The sequence below is a fragment of the Agelaius tricolor genome, unplaced genomic scaffold, assembly GCF_023055355.1.
Source record: "Agelaius tricolor isolate 1412-34295 unplaced genomic scaffold, bAgeTri1.0.p SCAF_4, whole genome shotgun sequence".
NCBI classification, from domain to species: Eukaryota; Metazoa; Chordata; class Aves; order Passeriformes; family Icteridae; genus Agelaius; species Agelaius tricolor.
The window spans coordinates 26,973,125-26,993,470 of NW_027269264.1; the positions used below are offsets into that span (position 1 = coordinate 26,973,125).

Below are 20,346 nucleotides of genomic sequence, written 5' to 3' on the forward strand. Positions count from 1 at the left end.
CCTGGAGACTTGAGGCAGAAGCCTTGTCTGCAGGACTAATTTTTCACACGGACTACAAAGGGACGCTGCAAAAATGAAGAACGGAAAAGGGCTCATGCTGACTCAAGTCCGTGGCCGGGAACGAGCAAGTCACAGCGAGCTCCAGCCCTGGGGAAATGCGGCTGATCGGGTTTCCCACCAGGCAGGGTAGACCACCCCCCCCAGAGCGGCTCCTCCGGCGCTGCACACACTCAGCATACAGGCCCCTGCCGTGCCGGCCGTGTGCCCGCCTCTCGCACAGGAGGCCAGACGCCCACGCCCCGCGGCCGTGAGGGGCAGCCGGTTCAGCTCGGGCGGGTTCGAAGGGCGGCTCTGCCAGCGCCGCTCCCTCCCTGAGGGGCGCGGTCCCGCCCGCCCGCCCACCGGGGCGCTCGGAGGGCGCAGGCGCGGCTGGAGCGGCGGAAGCCCACGGTTGGTTCCGCCGCGTGCCCGGGCGGGGGGCGGCGCGCGCGACCCCCGCTGGCCCGGGAGCGGCGCCGCGGGCGGGCTGGGCTGGCGGGAGGGGCGGGGGGCGGCGGCACCGGCACCGGCATCGGCATCGGCATCTCCATCTCCATCTCCTCGGGCACGGCCCCGCCGCGGCGGGCGGGCTCCTGCGGGGCTTACTCCGTCCCTGCACCTCCCCTCCAGCGGTGCCGTTGTCTGTGGAGGGAGTTGGGTAGGGAAGCCCTGGGCAGAACTGCGGGGTATCGCCCCATCTGTGAAGTAAGGAAATGGTGCCGTCGCTTTTATGCAGGTCCAGGGTGCTGGTTGCCCTGTAAAGGAGGAGGAGGGTCTTCGCTGGTACTGAGGTGGTAGTAGGAGAAGCACGAGGTTTTGATTAGCTGTGTGTTCAGCAGCGCGCCACAAGGAAATGCAATGGCCTTGGCGTCCCAGGGTTTCGCACTTTCATTTCCCAGCTCTAGTAGTTAGTCAGATGATATAGCAGGTCTTCGTTCGCCTCAGACTGGTAATCCAAACAGTAATGTTCTTAAAGTAACGTGCATTATCTGTCTACAAGTGGTTGTTTGGTCAGCAGTGGGTGAAGATAGATTTGATGGGCTTGTGATAAAGAGGGTGCGTGTGTTAATGTCAAGCCACATCCCTCTCCAACCCCGAGTGACATTTTTTATAAATGAAGTAGTTGTTTACATGTATGCTTTGCTAGATCCTATCAATGAAAAGTAACTGGGTGGGAATGTCTTGCCTACCTCAACAAACCTGTGAACAGCCACCTAGCAACTGCTTTGTGCCAAGGTCTCTGCTGCAACCATCCATTCTATAAACACGAGAAATGCCAGGTGTGTGGGAGTTCGTCATAGCACAGATATGCTGTTGCTTATGTTAACTGGCTATTCTGATACCTATTTTCTGTTAAAGAGAAGTGTTGCAAAATGGCAATTCTATTCTGACACGTGACTTCCTTAAAATCTGGTTTGTAAAATAAATTCAGTTAAATGGTTCAAGTCCACCTTGTTTATTCCCATTGTATTTTTTGTTTTAGTATCAGTAATCTTTGGCAGTAATTATTTAGATTTCAGGAAGGTCACTGGTGTAAAAATGCAGTGGGATCCAGAAATTGGGGAGGATTGTTGATTGTTGTTGCCTTGCCCTAGTTATCACAAATATTATGAGAAGTGGGCTCTCTTGTGTTTCTACTCTCTGTTCTTTTTTCTGACTTGCTTAGGATACAGCCTTTTTAGAAAGTGGTGTTTTTTCCACTCTCAAAATGTGTATTATGGTGCATAGTATTGTTCAGTTTGTGTGGAGTCTTAAAATTGTCTTTCATGGCAAGCAATACTTGTTTAAGGACTTGTGAAAAAAGTTTAGCAAGTCAGATTTCAGAAGACATACTTTTCTTAGGAAGCAGGGCTACAGTGAGGCACAGTTTCTAGTTGTGTATCAGTGCAACACCCATGAATGTGCAGGAAACAGGATGTCCCCAGAGCTGACTGTTGTGGTTCATAGGCTGAGAAATTGAGTACTGCTCATGTTGGGTGTATTTATGAAATACAGTTTCTAAATATGTTTTGGGACATTCTTGATGCAAAATGGTATACTTTTTATTTTTCTAAGGTTGCATTCAAATGAGTCTATTAAAGCAATTTATATTTCACCTTAACATTTCTGGTTAGCAGAAAGCTTTCTCATTTCTTGGAATTAACTTTTCACCTGCCTTACTCATTCTGTGGTCTCAGTATTCTGTGGATGTCACATGAAGAGTCATATTGCAGGTGATTGTAGTGAACAAAATATTGAGTTTATGATACCATTGATGGAACTGCGCAGAAAGAAAAGGGTTAGGAAAAAATGCTGCCCAGGCATCCTGCAATAAATGTATTATTTTTTGGAAAGGCAAGAACAATTCCCAATAACGTAGGAAAGACTCAGTCATGTTTTGGTGCAGCTGAAGCTTTTCATAGGCACAGCTACTGTTGGCTTTCAAATGATTTGTATTTGAGTTATTTATTTAAAAGAAATAGCTATAAATTAGGGCACAAGGGAAGAAAACCTCAAAAGCTCTAACATTAGTGCTTTGTATTTTCTCCTAAACTATTTAATCAGAAAATTACTTTGCTTGGAGAATTTCTTGTTTGTATGAAATTGCTTGTATGAATCCTGAATGTATACAGATATAAATCACTTAATTGTTTCTCTCCATTTATTTGTTGTTAATCTTCTCATAGAGTTTTTTCTTTGCATATTGTAGTTTTTCTGATCAGAAATTATGAATTTTGAAGAACAAAATTATATGAGATCAGTCGTATTTGGAAGAGTAATACATTCACTTTGTTTGTGATTTAAATTTTAATCTAGTACTTCCTTTCTCATTATCAGATTTTGAAGCTCTTACTTTTTCTTTATTCCTCATACTTTATATATTTATGCATGGTACATAAACCAAGAGAAGGAGGGGAAAAAAATCACTTTGCCAGAGTAAGTCAATATATTGACATCATTTATTTGCTATGGCTTCTGAAGTATAATGAAAAATATAAAACTTAATTTACAATTATAGGAAACAGGAAACAAATGTGTTTAACTGAAATACATTAGTAGTACTGCAGTTTTACACAGACATTTCTCTTTTAAATATATATTAAACTTTTGAAATGACCTAGAACTGAGATTTGAGAAATGCTAGTTAGAATTAACGTGTCTGTTTGGAGACAGCTCTACTCAGTAGGGGTGGGGTTTGAAAAGCAAAATAGAAATAACCTGTTACATGCTGCCTTTCAAACAAATGATATTGGTTGTTTGCATATCACACTTTCAGGAGATACAGAAGACAGATGAAAAATCACCCTGTCTTGAGAGTGACGTCTGCATTTGTGTAGTTCTTGCTTCATTCTGGATTTTGCCATCCAAGGTATGTTTTTGAGCATGGCTGAGGTTTGTTTTGGTTTTCTGATTATAAAAGTGAATATGGTCATGCAGGCAAAAGTAAGTTACTGAGGGATAAAAATTTGGAATGTATTTTCTTGATAGGCATTCTTACTGTTTTCTCCCGAATCCCTCTCACTGCTTATTGCTCACACATAGTACAAGTAGGTCGCTCAGGAGCAAGTATTTCAGTAATTATATCTCTTTGTTTTGTTTGTTGAGCTGTTATTCTGAGGAAGTGCTGTGAAGTCATGGAATCTCTGCTGCTCTGGTAAGATGCAAAACAGATGGATTCCTCAGTGGTCAGCAGTGTTTCTAGCTGCATTTGGTTTTTTTGACCTCTATATTTCTGTTAGTCTGCATGATTTTCCCTTTGTAAATTCATGGTGATTACTCCCAGTCCCCTTCTTGTCCTTCATGTGTTTGAAAGTAATTTCCAGGATTGTTTCCTTCACCTTCCCAGGGACCAGGGTGAGGCTAATAGACCTTTAGTTGCCTGGCTCCTCCTCCTTGTCCTTGAAAACAGGATTTTCATTGACACTTGTTTTCTTGAGTCCTCTGGAATGTCACCCATCAGCATAAAACTTCCAAACTTAGTTGAGAATGACTTCACAATGACAAAATCAGCTCTCTCAGCACTCAGATTGGCATCTCAGCAGGTCACATGGAAGTGATAGGTCCAGTTCACTTAAAAATTTGTTAATCTGATCCTCCCTCACTCAGTTGTTTGTTTTCTACACTTTCCCATGGGTCTCAGGGACCTGGAATTCCAGAAGGCAGGTCTTAACCATGAAAGAGCAAAATAAACAAGGTGCTTTGACATTTTTGTATGATTTTGATACTTTCAGCAGCAGGCTGGTGTTTCCTCTCTAGCCTTCCTTATGCTGCTCATATACCTGTACAAATCTCTCTTGGAATTTCATATCTCTCACCAGATTCAACTCTAGGAGGACCTTGTTTATTGACCTATCCTAGTGCACTAAGTGGTGTTCCTGTGTCAGTTGTGTGCACACACTTGGTGCAGCCCCACTTCACCTTGGTTTGGTTGGTTATAAGATCTCTATTTTCCCCATCGTCCTGCATCCTTTGCTTGTGAAACGTGACCACCACCTTCCTCTATCATCATTCTTTGATTAAGCGTTCCCCAAGCTGATTAACCAGCCTCTTGGCAAAGATGCTGTCACCCATGTAATTTCAGGTGGATCTTGTTTCCCTTCACCCTCAGTTTTTGAGCCTTATAGGAGGTTCTATAGATGTAAATGCTGCACAACCACTTGCTCATTTGCAGGATCTGTTTGCTTCTCCTCAAGTTCTTCCGCTTCATCAGCAGCATGAATGAGATATCACTTGTCCACTAGACTTTGGCCAGCACCCTGTTAACTGTGTAGTCATGCTTGGTAAACTCCTGGTCTCCCCTGGCTATGTCCATGGTGCCTGAATGGAAGAGCAGCTAAGGGTAATAGACTAAGGGCCAGACTACTACCAGCCTCAGTAGCAGTCAGTCTGTGGTATCCAGGACCCAGGCCCCTGGCAAGCAGCATACTTTGCCAGGTGACAGGTTGGGCCAGCAGAGGTGTCTTTGTCCCAGAAGCTGGGACCCATTGCTGTTCCTTACCCCATGCTGTTCCTCATACCCAGTATGGGTACTGCTGCAGGACTCAGGCACAGATGGCTCAGAGGCTTTCTTGGACAGAGCTTTCTGTCCATGTGTGCTGCCAGGGCTCAGAACCTGCTCTGTAGATCAGAGCTGCAGGCAGAACAGGAGCTGTCCTCCTGGTGCTGGAGCTCAGAGGCTTGACATGTCTGGTTGACAAGCTGAGGCTCTCTGTCTGCTTCTCCTCTTGTGGTGGGGGTTTCTGTGGCTGCAAGAACTTGGTGGGGATCTGAATGATACTTGAATGGGAACACTGTTACATTAGAAAATAACAAGCAAAGGGTGATTATAAATAACACAAAGGAGAAGTGTGGAAAAATGGCAGCTTGTTTGAGCCTGATTTTGATTAGACATCTAAAAGAAGAAGAAGAGAAGACCATGAAATTTGTGAATAGTATTAAGTAAATTTTGAATGCATTTGAGGACAGTCAAACATGAAACAAGTAAGCAAAACCCTTGGAAACAGAAATGTTTGATAAACAAAATTTTAGTGGAACAAGTAGGAGCTGAAAGGAATGGAAAGAAACCATCAGAAATGGAACAAGATTCCTGAAGCCTAGAAACTGGGGAAACTAACAGGTAAGAGAGTAGATTGGGATTATGTGTGCATTTCAGTAATAAAATATGTGTATGAAAGTAGTCTGACAAAAAATAACAGTAATAATCCCATCATAGTTGTGCTGAATAGTGGTTTGGACTTAGTGCTGTGTTGTTGAGGTCGGTTTATGAAGTTCAGAAGTTCACATTGTAGAACTTGGTGAGGTTTCTTCAGTCTAAAACGTAAAGGAAATCAGCCCACTAAAGTGTAAGGATGGAAACCTTGATGTTTTAAATGTGATTAATAGAAAATGTTCCATTGTGTGATTTTTTAATAATCTATGTGAAAGATGTCAGGATAATTACTCCTTTCTTGGTTGGTTTGCTGTTAATGTCATGAAGGATTCTTTTTAAGCAAGGAAACCCTGAATTCTTAGTGATGTTTTTGACTATTTTAGCATAAAAGCTTTAAGAAAACAACCATGAAATATGGGGGAGACTGTAATAGATAGGTGGGGTGAATCTTTGTGGAACATAAATAATTCCCTATATTTCTTACGTGCTTTACAACCTTTTTACTTTGATGAAAGAGTTTTCTTTGCTGCTGCCACCTGACTGACAGTTGCTGTTTCATCTATTGCTTAATAGTTTTCCCAGGTAGTGGTTTTACTTGCATCTTGGTGATAAATGTTGCTTCTTAGCCAGATATATCTAATTAATGAATTCATAAAATGTTTTGCATGGTGCTTAAAAAATGTATGTGAAATGTTTTTAAGTTTTTATGTAATTCCTTAAATCAACAGTTGATAGGTTTTTTTCTTTCTTACTTGAATGTACGAATTTGAATGTATGAACTGTGTAGGTTGCGCTATACTAGTTAATTTACTCTTTTTTAAAAAAAAATATTTTTTTATTTATCTCTTTAGGATTATCGTCCTGGATTGTGACAATTTATTTTCTGTTTGTGTTCAATGGGGCAACGGATTCACTTTGTGGTTGACCCTCAGGGTTGGTGCTGCATGGGCCTAATTATCTTTGTCTGGCTGTACAATACAATCTTCATTCCAAAGGTCATCCTTTTTCCTCATTATGAAGAGGGAAATATTTCAGTTGTGGCAGTTTTGTGTAAGTAATTTTAACTTTTTTCTACTAATAAAATAGTGCCTCTACTTAATGCACATTAAAAAAATCCTATCAGAAAATAAAAACTAGGGTGAAAGTAAAGACAAAAGGTAAGATAAAGGGTAAATGTAGTGGATGCGTCTTACATTTTTGTGTTCTGAGAAGCTGCAGCATTTCATTTTGCAAGTGTTATTGTAGAACTTGTTTTTGTGGAAACTGGTGAAAAGGCTGAATGTAGCTTTCAGGTCCTGTACTTAGAATTTGTTGACAGGATTTCAGGTTCACATCTGCGAGTGCCTGTCAGAATTTGGTGTGATAGTAGTGATGACTGGCAACAAGCTAAATTTTGTTAGTTTTGTCATATGTCCCTGTGTGGGTTAGCTCATACAAGTTTGGCTCATAGGTTTGCTGGGGAAAAGTCTTGAATTATGGCTGGAACAAACTTCAAGGTGAAGATGCACTATTGGGAATATCTTCCATATGGGGGCTTTGAGGTGTGATATGATTGGTGCTTGTGTGGTAAGATGGTGGAGGAACTTCTGAAAAACAGTAGCATGGTCATAGTAGCACCTGCTGGTGCTATCAGAACTGTTTACTACTTTTTTCACTTTATTTATTGGGGAGTACTTAATGCTGTGTGCTTAATATCAGAAATATATCTGGAATTGAATGAGGAGGCTGAGTGTTTTCCAGCTCAATTCTGGAGCATCTCTATTTTTCGATACAGCGTACTTTGCACATATGGAAAAGTCTAACAAATGCTTATTTATTTTTTTAGGTTATTACTTCTGCTCATTGTTTTGTATAGCTTCGTTATTTAGAGCCTCAGTAGCAGATCCAGGAAAACTACCTGAAAATCCAGAGATACCAATTACAGGTACATTAGCTTGATTCTATGTAATTGAATGAAAGTTATTTTAATAGCCTCAAAATAATTAGGAATAAATTTGTCTTTGTGAGACTTATTGGAAACCATGATCTGTCCATGCTGAATAAAGTTACTCTGTCACTGTTTTAAAGTTGTAAATTTCTAGCACTTTTCCTTGTGTAGTTTCAAAACTTCTTTTTCTTAAACTTATATTCTACCAGAAATTTTACCATTCTTCTGTTATGTAGGACCTTCTGCTAGAAATTTTTTCCACAGGAAGATTTTTTTTTTGAATTCTAGACTTTGAAACATTATGCATATACTACAAACTTGATAATATTTAATGAAAAATGTTTTTCGATAGCTAGCTATTTTAATTCTTTATCTTTTGTCTTAGTAAATTTATATGATGTTGCAAATGGTGTTGGAAGGTGGTCCTATACTGGTTTTTACCTGTGTATTTTTTGCTGATTTTTTTCCAGAGTCTTATGATTGTATGGGCTGTTAACAAAAAACATAAACCATGGTGCTAGTTGCACTGCATTTCTATAAAGTAGCGACTTAATCGATCCTTTCTGTCCTTGCAAATTTATCCCATAATTCCTGTATGGTATCCAGTGCTCCAGAAGTTGGAGGAAATTTAAAACCTTAATGATTCTCCACAGAGAAGGACTGTATTTTTATGAACTGTTGGGAGCTATTATCTAATGCATAGAGCTTTTACTTAGGAGTTTAGAATGGAGTAGGGCTGTTAAACAGCATGAGCTTTGTCACATTAACAGATAACACTTCATGAATGAAGAAAATGTGTCCCATCCATGAGGCTGAATGCTTCAGTCTTGTCTTCAGATGTAGTGAATGCCCAGAATAAAATTTTGCTCTCTCTTCCTGATGTTACTGAAAATCTAGGATGATGTGTTTGGAGACATGATCTTTTTAGTCTTTGTGCTGATGATATGATGTGCATGAAGTAGACAGTTTATTGTAGAAAGGAGTGTATCTCCCTGGGAATCAGATGTCTCACCACTAATTGCAGAAAATCTCATGCCAGTGTTCTTTCTGCTTCTGGCAGCTGATCCTTTGATCCAGTAAAACATCAGGTGTTTCAGACTTGGGTTCTGGAGTCAGCAGTTTTGCTGCAGGGGGAGCAACATGGATTTTGCAATCTGACGTGGAGAGTGGAGACCCTCGCTAGTTACAGACAGTTACACTTATACTGGAGTTTTCATTTACCTTCAAATTACCAGGAGCAGTGCAAATTCCCTTTGCACACAAAGGGTTTTTTCTAATTTAAGGTATCTCTTTGCATAGCTCTCCAACCTTTGCATGCTCCATTCAGTCCATACGGCAGTCATGCTTAATAAGTACTTCCGAAGGTGAAATGTTTAGGCTCGGTCATGACTTTGATATTTTGATTTGGTGCCTGATATATCAGGGTATTGTACTTCTGGAGGTAGTGCTTCAATTGTCTGGTGTGCGCTAGGCTGACAGGAGGATACATTTTTGCACAGTATAAATTGTGTTAAAAATGAGTTGGGGTGTTTCTGAACTCTGCTGGTATCTACCCTATTAGTGAGTGACACCTTTGAGACACTGGATTTATGCAAACAGATTGTAAATCAGTTTCCATCTGTCGTTATTACTAGTTTAATGATCTCAGATATTGGGTTTCTTTACTTCCAGTGTCCAAATGTTATTTTGCAGCAAGAAAGACCAGATTAGAGCTGCCTGCAGGTGGCTCAGAAGTGCTAAATATAACTTTATTTTGTTTACATTGGGACAGTGTTTTACAGTATAAGATTTCAGAATGTCCTACTGTAAATATGAAGCTTTTTTTCCTTTTTTTTTCCCTCTGTCCCTGAGATATGAGAAATTTTTGTGCCTCAAAAAAGATTGTTTAGGTAGAAACAATTTGAACAGTCAAAGTATTTCTCACTCATCCACCTGTTTTCCTTAAAGACAGAAAATATATGCTTTTGTGACTGGAATTATTTCAGTGTTAATCTTTTTGTTTCCCATGTGAAGATGAAATTTTTGAACATATGATTTGAATTTTGCTTTTCAAAGAATTCCTCTTATTTGGGTGGTGCATTTGAGATAAATAATAGCCAAGCTGAGCAATAGTACTCCTGGTACCTTCAGCTACTCTGTATCTCTGGATATTAGCTTTTAAAGAATCTCACATTAGTAATTTAAAAATAGTATATATTTATATATACAGCCCTATCCTTGATCTCTTTCTTTGCTTGTCTTATATGTAAAATTGCATGTGGTGATATGCATGTTATTAAACGGCTTTGAGATGGAAGATGCTCCTGAAGTGTTCACTGTGTGTCATCTTTTAGTTAGCTAGCAGTAGCAGTATTTCCTCAGGGGATTCTGGAATAGCAATGAGATTGTATCCTGATTCTGTCTAGCAGATAGTTTTTTTCGCAGTAGAAATGTAAGGAAATAATTGAGTAACAGTCTTCCTTGTCTGAATCACGGGTTTCTTCTGTAATAATTACTTTGTAGAAATTTATAGGAAGAGAGGGCATTTTGGAGACAGAAACTGTCATGGAGTAGCAGTAATATCTTCCAGTTTAATTAAGGTCACAGTGGGAAAAAGCTTTTTATGTGGTGCTTATCCTTCTCAGATCATAGTAAGATTTGTTTTTTTAATTAGAGTTACAAGCATACAGATTTATTATGAGTACACATTACTGAGTTTAAATCTCTCTAATGTGTCTTTACATTTTCACCTAGAAAGAGAACATTGGGAGTTATGTAACAAGTGCAATGTGATGAGACCAAAGCGTTCACACCATTGCAGTCGCTGTGGACATTGTGTGAGGAGGATGGATCACCACTGTCCATGGTAAAATCAGGACATTTCTTCTAATTATCTGCTGTTTTAGTGAATCATTCTGAAATTTGTGGTCTTGACTGCTGCTCATTTTTCCTGGTTTTTCCCAGTAGTGCTTAATCATTTAGGCATATAAAGCAAGGAAATAATAAATTTGAACTTTCCTATTTCTACCAGTAAAAATCAGAGTAAGTGAAAATAAACATTTTTTTAAGAAGTTCTGAGTTTTAATTTTTACAAGACAAACTGCAGAGTACAGAAATGACGTTGGGATTCTCTTACGTTGGTTTAGCCATTTTTCAAACTACCTTTTTTTGTCAAGTTTTTCTACTTCAGAGAATAGTACTAGTATAGTGCTTTTGTCACTCTGGTTTAGCTTGTTGTCTGTGCCAGTGCTTGTATGAATTTGCATCCATGTAATTTTTGATCTTGTACTTAATACAGATAGAATCCTTGTGTTTCCTTTGCACTTTTCATGTTGGAGTATGCAGGAGTTTCTGAGTATGGATGCCTGTATTGTCTTCTGTGCCTTTGGTTCATTTTTAAGTCATATTTCTTTGTTACTGGGTTAGCCTGTGATCACATTTATTTTAAAATATTTGTTTGCATTTTTGCACTCTTATAGTTCACAACCTGTGAAATGTATTGAGTAGCAGAAGATAAGACACATTACTGTGAAATTTCACAGACTTTCAAAAACCATTTTATTACTAGAGTTTTACTTAAAGTTGCAGCAGTATCTTTGCTATATAAAAATACAGAGAACTGTGTCTCCTGTTCTAAGCAAAGATCTCAGTAGTGCAACCTATGCTTTAAGCAGTGTGCAAGGGATCCAGTAGTTTGCTCCTTAAGCAATCATAAAGTTTTCTATTCACAGTATCATAACTTCAGTATTTGTATTTCTGTTTTTATATATGCACACTTTGTTTCTCTACAGGATTAATAATTGTGTTGGTGAAGACAATCACTGGCTGTTTTTACAGCTGTGTTTCTACACCCAGATCCTTAGTTCCTATACGCTGATACTTGACTTCTGCCATTACTACTACTTTTTGCCTCTGAAAAAAGAAAACTGGGTAAGAACTATTTTCTCTGTGAAAGGAACAAATAGTATTGCAATGTAATTTGTGTTGGCTTTTAGTTACTGCACATTTTTGGTAGCTCAGTTTCACTCTTAGTGAAGAGAGTTCAACTAACTGTATGTTATTAAGTAAGCAAACTGATTTATGGTAAGTAACAAGATATTTTTGTGAAAGGCCATATGAGTTCTTTGTGTTAAAAACACAACATTAGTTCTCTTAGGAATATAGGAAAGGAGGGAAGAACCAGTTAGCTTTCTTTGGAAGTGATTATCAGTACTGGAAAGAATGAAGGTAACTACTTTAGATGTATTAAAATTTCCTTTTACTTTTTCCAAAGTAGATTTATGCAGACTATATATCTATCCTAATATCATGTTTTAAAAAACTGATACTGCTTTTTTAAAAAAGAAGAAAAACACATGATCATGGGGAAAAATATACATTGGTTTTGTAGCAGTATTTTCTGTTGCTTTGAAAAGGTTATGTGGGTTAAGGGAGAATTAAGTTTGGTTTGTTTCATGTGGACTTACCAACTGGAGTAGAGTAAAAAATCAAGGACTTCCTTCCCCTATGAAACTTACATTGTAAAGCTGCTATCTGGTGCTCATTTATGCCTATTATCTGTAGTATTCAGAATATTGAAGGTGGTTGCTTGAAATTTGCTCAGTGCTTGAAAGTTCTTTCTTTATAAGAAAACTGTTATGCTATCTTGCTTATGAAGAACTATAAGAACTTCTAGCTTAAATCTAAAATGAGCTTTGTATTTGTACTGGACTATAACAAATATAAGTACACAAAAGAGAAAAGCCTAGAAAACAAGTTTAAAACATTTTTAAAATTAGGTAACATTCCAAATGTCATAAGAGAATAAGATAATCTCAGATATTACACTCTAAATTTTGTTGAGATTTTTTCCAAATACTGAAGTGCAGAAAATTTTTAAATTCTGTGTCGATGTGACACCCCAGCATGCTCTCTGCTGGTGATCTCATACTCATCTTTCCAGGCTACTGAAACCTGACCCTACACTGTGGGTAAGACAGAAAAAAAAAAAAAATCTCCATTTTTTTGAACAACTGAAGTTTTTCGTATGATTTTGTATCCTATGTTATATGAGAATTTCACAAAGTGAAAAATTCTGCTTCTGGAAAAAGATGCGACATAGTCTTCCAAGCTTCTTATTTTCTTATTTGTTCCTGTGTCAGTCTGAACTGGGTGTGATGTTCCCATAAAAGTGTATGTGAAGATGATGTGGGAAAGGAGAGCTGAAAGTGTAGGAAGACTGTATTACTTGGTTAATCCAAAACTGATAAAAGTGCTGTATTCAAATTCATAAATACCAAGTTTTTATTTTGTAGAATGTTCCAAAGCTGAGGATTTTTGTAACTTGTTCTTGAAAGAAATCGTATTCTAAAGGAATTTAATTATTTTTTCCATATACATCAATACTTCTATTTAAATCATTAAAGGGATTTTAGAAATATCAAACAAAAAATAATTTGCTGTCTGCTTGGAGTATCTTTCCATAGGCACTAAAACAGACTTGTTAGCCTCTAATAGTATGACATGGTAGGGTATTTCCTTTTTATTGTGAATATTCCCTGAATGCATTGTTTCATGTAATTACACTGTATTAGGTAACATGCCAAAGTTCTGTCTGTTAGCCTTGCTTTTTAAAAGTAGTGTGAAAAGTAACCAAATTATTTGATTGCAGGTGGTCTGTGCAAGAGAGGGAGATGGAAATCATGTTTACTTCAGATACTTTACAATACCTAAGGAGGTGATGTAAATAATTATTAATAATGATAGTTCAAAAAAAAGTGTGAATAGGTATAAAACTTGTTCTTGGCAGTATAACTGGATTCATTTGAAGTTGTTTGGAGAGAGGCCTAATTTTAATGCTCCTGCTCCTTTGACAGGTGACAGGTTAGAAGGCAGAATACATGTGCAACAATTATTTTAACCCATTTTAATGTGTTTCCCTGAAGAGGGGATCAGGTTCTTGTATTTGCCTGCCTAAGTTTACAGAGAACTGTGGAAGAAATTGCTTACTTTTCTCTGTTTAGTTAATTTCCATATGTGAACACTTCAAATGGCACTCTTCCTTTTACAAAGTGGATCTGTGCTATAGTGTACTGTATTCTGTGCCCCAGAGAGGAAAAATATGTTTATACAATATAGAAAAACAGTAGACACAGCAGGTCTGGGCTGTTAAGACCTTTGTTAAGTACAGTGTAACACTAAATAGTATTTATCTTTCTCAGTTTTTCAGCTGTAGAATAGGAGAGCACACAACGAAGTAGAGAAAACTAAAATAGTTGTCATGCTTAGTCAACATACCTGCCTGGAAAACAACACCAGAATTCCATGAAGCTGTTTTTTTTTAAAGTGCTGCTAAGGATGTGATGCTCTATAGATTTGTGCCACGGAATAATTTGTCAGAACTATGTCTTTTTGACACCAAAGGAATAGGACTGATGAAAAGATTGGCTTAGTAGTAGTTAGGGTTTTAGGCAAGCATTCTGCAAGATTCTTTTTATCTCCTTTATATCAATTAAAGTTGAGGTACCACAGCATTCCAGAGAGCGCGGTACCTTCAGCCTTTCATAAAAGCACAGCTCTTTGTTGAAATTTTGGCTGTAACTGGGAGCTTAAATTTTCTAAATTTACAGGGGCTGGTGTTTAGAACAGATTCAAAGAACTGGATGATTTTTTTTTTCCAAACAGCCATCTGGAATAAGCTTATTCTTGCTCATTAAAATACTTGTGAATTTTTTGGCAGTGTGCCTTCATCTACATTTTTATTCTTCAGATATAAAGTAGTACAAAACACAGAAGCTGTAGAATTAAAATTGCTTTTAGTGCTATTGTGAAATGATAATTTTATTACAGTACTGATTAATGCATTATGCAAATTTGACCAGCATGTTAATATCACTTTCCAAATTTGAATTTGTGTTTTTTTTTTTTAAAGGGTCAAGAAAGGATACCCCAAAAATTTTAAAGTAACTATTCTGAGTTAAGGGTGAAAGCTCTAAAGGTAATGGAGGAAGCTGTTTCTGTAGAGATGCAATCTTTCAGCTTCGCCTCTTACTGCAGAAAATTGCTTCATAGTAGTCTTGGTTCTCCTAACATACACTGCCAGAAAATTTAGGTTATGGTTGTTACCTCTGTTTGTCCAGCAGGAGGAGTGCAATTACTGCTAGAAATAAAGGAAATGATAGTTAAATTGATTATGTGGGATGATAGCACAAGACAAAATATATTGTTTGAATAAAATCAGTATATTAGTTCTTCTTCAGGCATTGGTGATTTACAGAGGTTAACACAGGAATATTCTTAATTTTACATCTTCATGAAAAAATGTCAGGAAGCCTGTATATTTTAGGAAGTAGTCAGTCTTCTGAATAGTGAGATGAGAAGGACAAATACTAGACTTACCACTACATAGTTGCTCTCTCCATGGCTGTGCTGGCACAGATTCTAGATACAGCTGGTCAAATTGCAAAAGTAAATGCTTTGGCAGTATATTTTACCTTATTTATAGAAGGCTTTTAATCTTTTAAGCAAAAGGAATTCTGCTGATACATTCTGTTTGCTAGAAATGTTGCTACAATAATTGTCATAGCCAAACTTCTTAACATACAAAAACCTAGGCCACTTTGCTCTGATTTAGTTTTATTTTGTTCCTGTTTCTGTAATTACAAATCATTGTCTTTGCTTTGGAAAAGGATTTTTTGCAGTAATATTAATATTATGCATTGACTAATATTAATGAAAATCTGGAAATATGTATCATCTGAAGTCCATTTATACTGTAAAGGGAGTCTAAAGAAAACTTTTTCTCTTAGAATCACAAAACTATGTATCAGACAGGAGAGATTTTTAAAATGAAAAACATCAAAATTTTTCTTCTCAGCATTCTGCAAAGCCGACCCAACCCTGCCGTCCTACACTATGGTTGTAAGGACAGTACATTGATATTGAATTAAGTCCTTCCTCTTTCTTTCTACAAAACCTGCAGTCCGTATTTTTTAGTTTGCTTTCTGGAAAGCCTGGCTTTCTTTTGTATTATGCACTATTTTTGCGATACCCAAGTCGACAGACTGACTTCATTTACAACTGAGCACAGACAACCAGGTTATCATGTGTTACACAAAATATTGTTCACCAAGAAAAAAAAGAGGGCTTTTTATGTGTTTTCTTGTATATTAATCTCTGTGTGTGTCCTATTTCAGTAACGAATAAAGATTGAATAAATAAATCTTCCATTGTAAATGAAAAATTATGAAGATGATCTCTTCTGGAACAGATACAATAGTTCTGTGTTTCTTGCCAAAAGCCCTGTCCTCAGGACAGTGTGCTGCTTTAAAGGAATACTATAAATCCTTGAAAACAATAACACAATAATGCACATGGCAGGGACTTGTTATATGTTTTTAAGCTTTTTTTGTTGTTGTTGTTGGTAGGGGACAAAGAGAGTTGAATTTGGAAGCATTGGTGTTATAATGGACTACAGTCTAGAGCTGGACCCATTGTGGTTTTTGACCTCTCTCCTGTATGATAGCATAAAGCCATGGTAGCTGTTGTTCTAGTCAGTGGTAGCATTCATTGTAGGGGTTATCTATAGTGGTTGATGCTCACAAATGAAGATGAGGCATGTTTTCTGCTGTGGGGTTGAGGAAGTCTCTTGTTTATCTGTCCCAGAGACTTTCTGTAGAATGTTTTGGTATTGTCTGTTGAGGTAAAGATACCAGAGCTTGTGGTTTGTAGTCCATTTTTTCAACATAATCCTATAGACCTACACATGTTTTGTGACAAGTTCTTATTGTTCTCATTTCTATGCATTCTTATGGGTAACTAAGAATCCTTGCAGTTTTACGGGATGGATAGAAGTAGCAGCTAAATGGAATTTAGAAACCTTTAGAACAGGCAGCAGCGATGGGGAGTGCTGTGGGGTGTGGTATAGGAAAAGTAGAAAGGCAGTGGCAGCAACCCATGTGAACATGAAGTTTTGGCAGACCAGTTAGGCTGTGGAGCTGACATAAAGAAGATTAGAAAGAGGCTAGGTGAAGGAAAGCTCTCATGTTGTTAAGAATATGCTTTCAGCATCTGTGCCAAGGCCATATATGACAACCAGCCTGGCTCAATGTAAAAAAAAGCTGCTGTGGAACAAAACCCTGTTGTGCTATGATAGCTGAATGTTCATGCACTGGTGATGTCAGCTAATCTGTGTATATGCTTGGTGGCTGAGTCTGTACAGTTCTTTCTGTTAGCAGAAGTAGCCTGCACCTTAAACTCCAAAATCACACTAACTCAGTACTCACACTGCACTGAGACTGGTGAATACTGTAGAACAGGAGGATCTGTTCAAAACACATTGAAAGAGGGATTGGTTTATTGACTAGTTTTGATTGATTATAGATTTGATTGATTATAGTTTTGATTGGTTTTCTCATCTGAAAAAGAGTTACTAAGTTCTAAAAAGGGATAATAAAACCAACTTGCATTGAGCTTTCATGCAAAGCTGCAGCATCCTGAGTATATTATTATTACTATTATTATTATTATTACTTTTCAAAATGGTCTTTTCTTATGTTTTCATGGAGTTAAATATTTCTATTCCCATGTAGAATTGTATAATTCATTCTATTATTAAAGTCTGATTACCAAAAAACTCACTGCATATACTTTGATTTTCTGTAGAAAAATGTTGTTCTGTCTGTACAGATTTGAGTGCCCAGTATTGATTTCCAGTTCATAATTGCTTAGGAATTAATTTGCTAGGGATGTGGAAAAAGAGAGAGGGCCTATGGGAGGAATATAGGAGTATGGACAGGGAATGCAGGGATACAAAAGGAAAGGCAAGGCCTGTTGGAATGAAGTCTGTTGAGGGATATCAAGGACCACAAGAAAGGCATCTACAAGTGTATCAGCAACAAAACAAGGATTAGAAAGATCCCCACCAATGTGGAGATGCTGCTGAATCTAGATGGGTAACCTGGTGACAGAAGACACTGAGAGGGCAAAGTGAATTCCTTTTTTGCCTCAGACTTCACTGCTGAGGCCATCCTTCAGGAGTCCCAGACCCTGGAGGCAAGAGAGGAAGGCTGGAGAAAAGAAGACTTGCCCTTGGCCACTGAAGGTTTGTTTAGAGATCGGCTAGGCAGACAAAACCACAAATCCATGGACCTGATGGGTTGCACACACAGGTGCTGAGGGAGCTGGCAGATGTTGTTGCTAAGCCCACTCTGCATCTTCTTTGAAAAATAATGAAGTATTTTACAACTAGTAGAAGTGGTGTCTTACCTTGCTTTTCTTTAAAGCTTTCATTAGCTAATGGAAAGGGAAATAAAGAATAGTATGACTGCTTTTACTATGAGTTGATTTGTCTTTGAATTAACTCTTTAAATGAGTAAGAAGCATTAAAAGAAATGGAAATTAGTCTATTTTCGACAGCAGCAAGAAAGGCCAGTATAAACAAGTGAGGGGAGAGGGGATGAACCATTACAATAGTTCAGAAATGACTGTTGGGGATTGTTTTTTGTTTTTGCTGCTTAACTAGTGCTTTCTGTTTGTTCATTAAATACTGACTTTCTTCACAGCTTTAGTAGGCAGTTTAAATTTTTTTCCTGGGTGTGTATTTTGGATCTTCATGGAAATTACTTAAATGAAAAATTAGATTTTTTTTTTTCTAAACATAATTTGCATTAACTAGTCTCTGTTTAATTAAAACCCAGTATCCCTCTTCCTCAAGTTCTAGTGGTTGAACATAAACCACTGTGTTTATGTTTATGTGTTTATGTGTTTAGTGTTGGGGGAGAGGGGGAGTTGTTGTTGTTTTGTTGTTGTTTTTTTGGTTGGTTGGGATTTTTTTTTGTTTTGTTTCATTTTTTCATTCAGTTATCTTCTATAATCTGGTTATAACATAAAGTTCACTTGAAAGGATTTAATACTTTCCTGCCATGATCTAACTTCTGTAAGTGAAAAAACCGATGTGTATATTTGAACGACAGCTCTGAGAACATAATTATAACTTAAAAATAAAAGAATGGGGTCTGAACTCCCAGTACACCTCATGTAACTGCCACGTAAAAATGTTCTTCTGTGATAAAAATAAGGTGCTCTATCCTTTGAACATATTGCATAACATTCTGTAATACTTTTTTATTTTCTGCTGGTTGAGAATAGACTTTCCAATGCAGCTGATTGAATACATCCATATTTCTGTGTGCCCTGAAGCATCTGTACTGTTCATCCTTATCCAAAGTCACAGTAATCCACCTCAAGGCCAAAATTTAAAAGTTGGAGATAAGTTTATATTGGATAATAGATAGCACTACAGTAAGAACAATCTAGTAGGGGTACTTAGACTTTATGGGTACAATCTTCAAGTGTCAATTTTGGAATGTTTGTTTTCTTTCAGAAGAGGTGATGTGAAAGTGAAATGTGCTGTGCCTGGTAGCCGAGGTATACTAACCAGACCATTTAACAGAGTAGTTTTCCTGTATTATATAGCTTGTGTGTAGTAGTTTGGCACACTTTGAGGTGGAAGATTCAGAAATAATCCGTTTGAGCTTGATCTATTTCCAAAACCTTAACTACTTGAAACAGTCTGGCAAAATAAACTCCCAACTGTTAACATGTATAAAGAAAATATTACTGGTTTCTGCTTTTAAAACATAAATAGACAAATGATGTGCAGTATAGCTCAGAATCCATTAGGAATCCATCCATAAAGCCTTTGGCTTTAAGGCTTTGAGAACACCTCTTACAGCTTATTTCCACTTGGTTCAAAGACTTAATTAATTTGTAACTAAATTAAAGTCTCTCTCTTCTTTTTGTCTTGTTCTAGGATGTGTTTGTATTTAGACATGAACTTGCTCTCCTAAGAATATCTGCCTTCATGGGTCTAATAATATTAGGTGGAATAAGTCGACTCTTTTACACTCAGCTAATGGGTATTTTCACCGTAAGTATCTAATTTGAGAAGCATATATTAGTTTTATTTTCAGTACAATTAGTCAAAGCAGAAAAGTGGATTGCATTCAGGGCAAGACTAGAAAAACACTTGCAGTATGAGGCACTTGTTTGATACATGGTCTGTCAAGCCTCTTGACACCAGTGAAATCTAAGAAGCTTTCTGACAAAGAAGTGTCTAATAATTCCACTTTCAAGTCAGTTTCCTGATTTGTATTAGTAAAATGGACTCATACCTTGTCCTGGAATTGCACAATGTACAAGATATGTAGTTGATTCTTGTTTTTATTTTAAACTCTTGTGTAGCCTGGTCAAAATTAATGTGACAGTGAGGCTAACTGATAAATCAAATTTTGAGAACAGACAGCATCTTTGTTAAGTATTTTGACAAATATGCTTATGTTCATTCTCCTTATTTGCTAAACTATGCAATGTAATTGTGCTGTTTACAGTCCAGGTGGGTATTCCGCATTTAGATACACAGAAAAAAATATCCTCTGCATGGAAAAATTTTTCAGTTAAATGAATTTGATAATGTAGTAAATACTTGCAAGAAACAACCTTTATTTGGTCTAACATCCTGTTCTGTACATTAGAAGTTGATAGCTGCCAGCAAATTTTTGAAGTTGTCTTGAGAATCCATACAAATGTTTAAAATATTGTTCAGCACGACAGAGAGAGTACATTAGTTGGCTATATACATGTTAAAAGAGTCTGATGTGGCCTGCTGAACTTTTTTTTAAAGGCAGTAATGTACAAGATGGCAGCATATTTTCGGCTACAACTGTTGGAGATCTGCCTGAGATTTTACTTTGGAATGATGAAGGTTTGCATAGCATTAACTTTTCTAGGTCCA

The 20,346-nt window shown here is 37.5% G+C and overlaps 1 protein-coding gene across 2 annotated transcripts in view; it reads left to right on the forward strand.

Moving 5' to 3' along the window:
• The first annotated feature begins 312 nt into the window (after nucleotides 1–312).
• Nucleotides 313–20,346, forward strand: part of ZDHHC21 (zinc finger DHHC-type palmitoyltransferase 21) — a 37,379-nt gene continuing 17,345 nt past the window's right edge. The window contains exons 1-7 of one of the 2 annotated variants that reach the window (XM_071424978.1): nucleotides 313–450; nucleotides 3,296–3,388; nucleotides 6,520–6,718; nucleotides 7,494–7,592; nucleotides 10,329–10,440; nucleotides 11,366–11,504; nucleotides 19,366–19,482. In XM_071424978.1, coding sequence (XP_071281079.1) covers nucleotides 6,565–6,718; nucleotides 7,494–7,592; nucleotides 10,329–10,440; nucleotides 11,366–11,504; nucleotides 19,366–19,482 — 621 coding nt within the window. In that variant the 5' untranslated portion in view covers nucleotides 313–450; nucleotides 3,296–3,388; nucleotides 6,520–6,564. Of the gene's footprint in view, nucleotides 451–618; nucleotides 1,320–3,295; nucleotides 3,389–6,519; nucleotides 6,719–7,493; nucleotides 7,593–10,328; nucleotides 10,441–11,365; nucleotides 11,505–19,365; nucleotides 19,483–20,346 lie in introns of those variants that run through there. The other variant, XM_071424979.1, reaches the window with a different exon arrangement.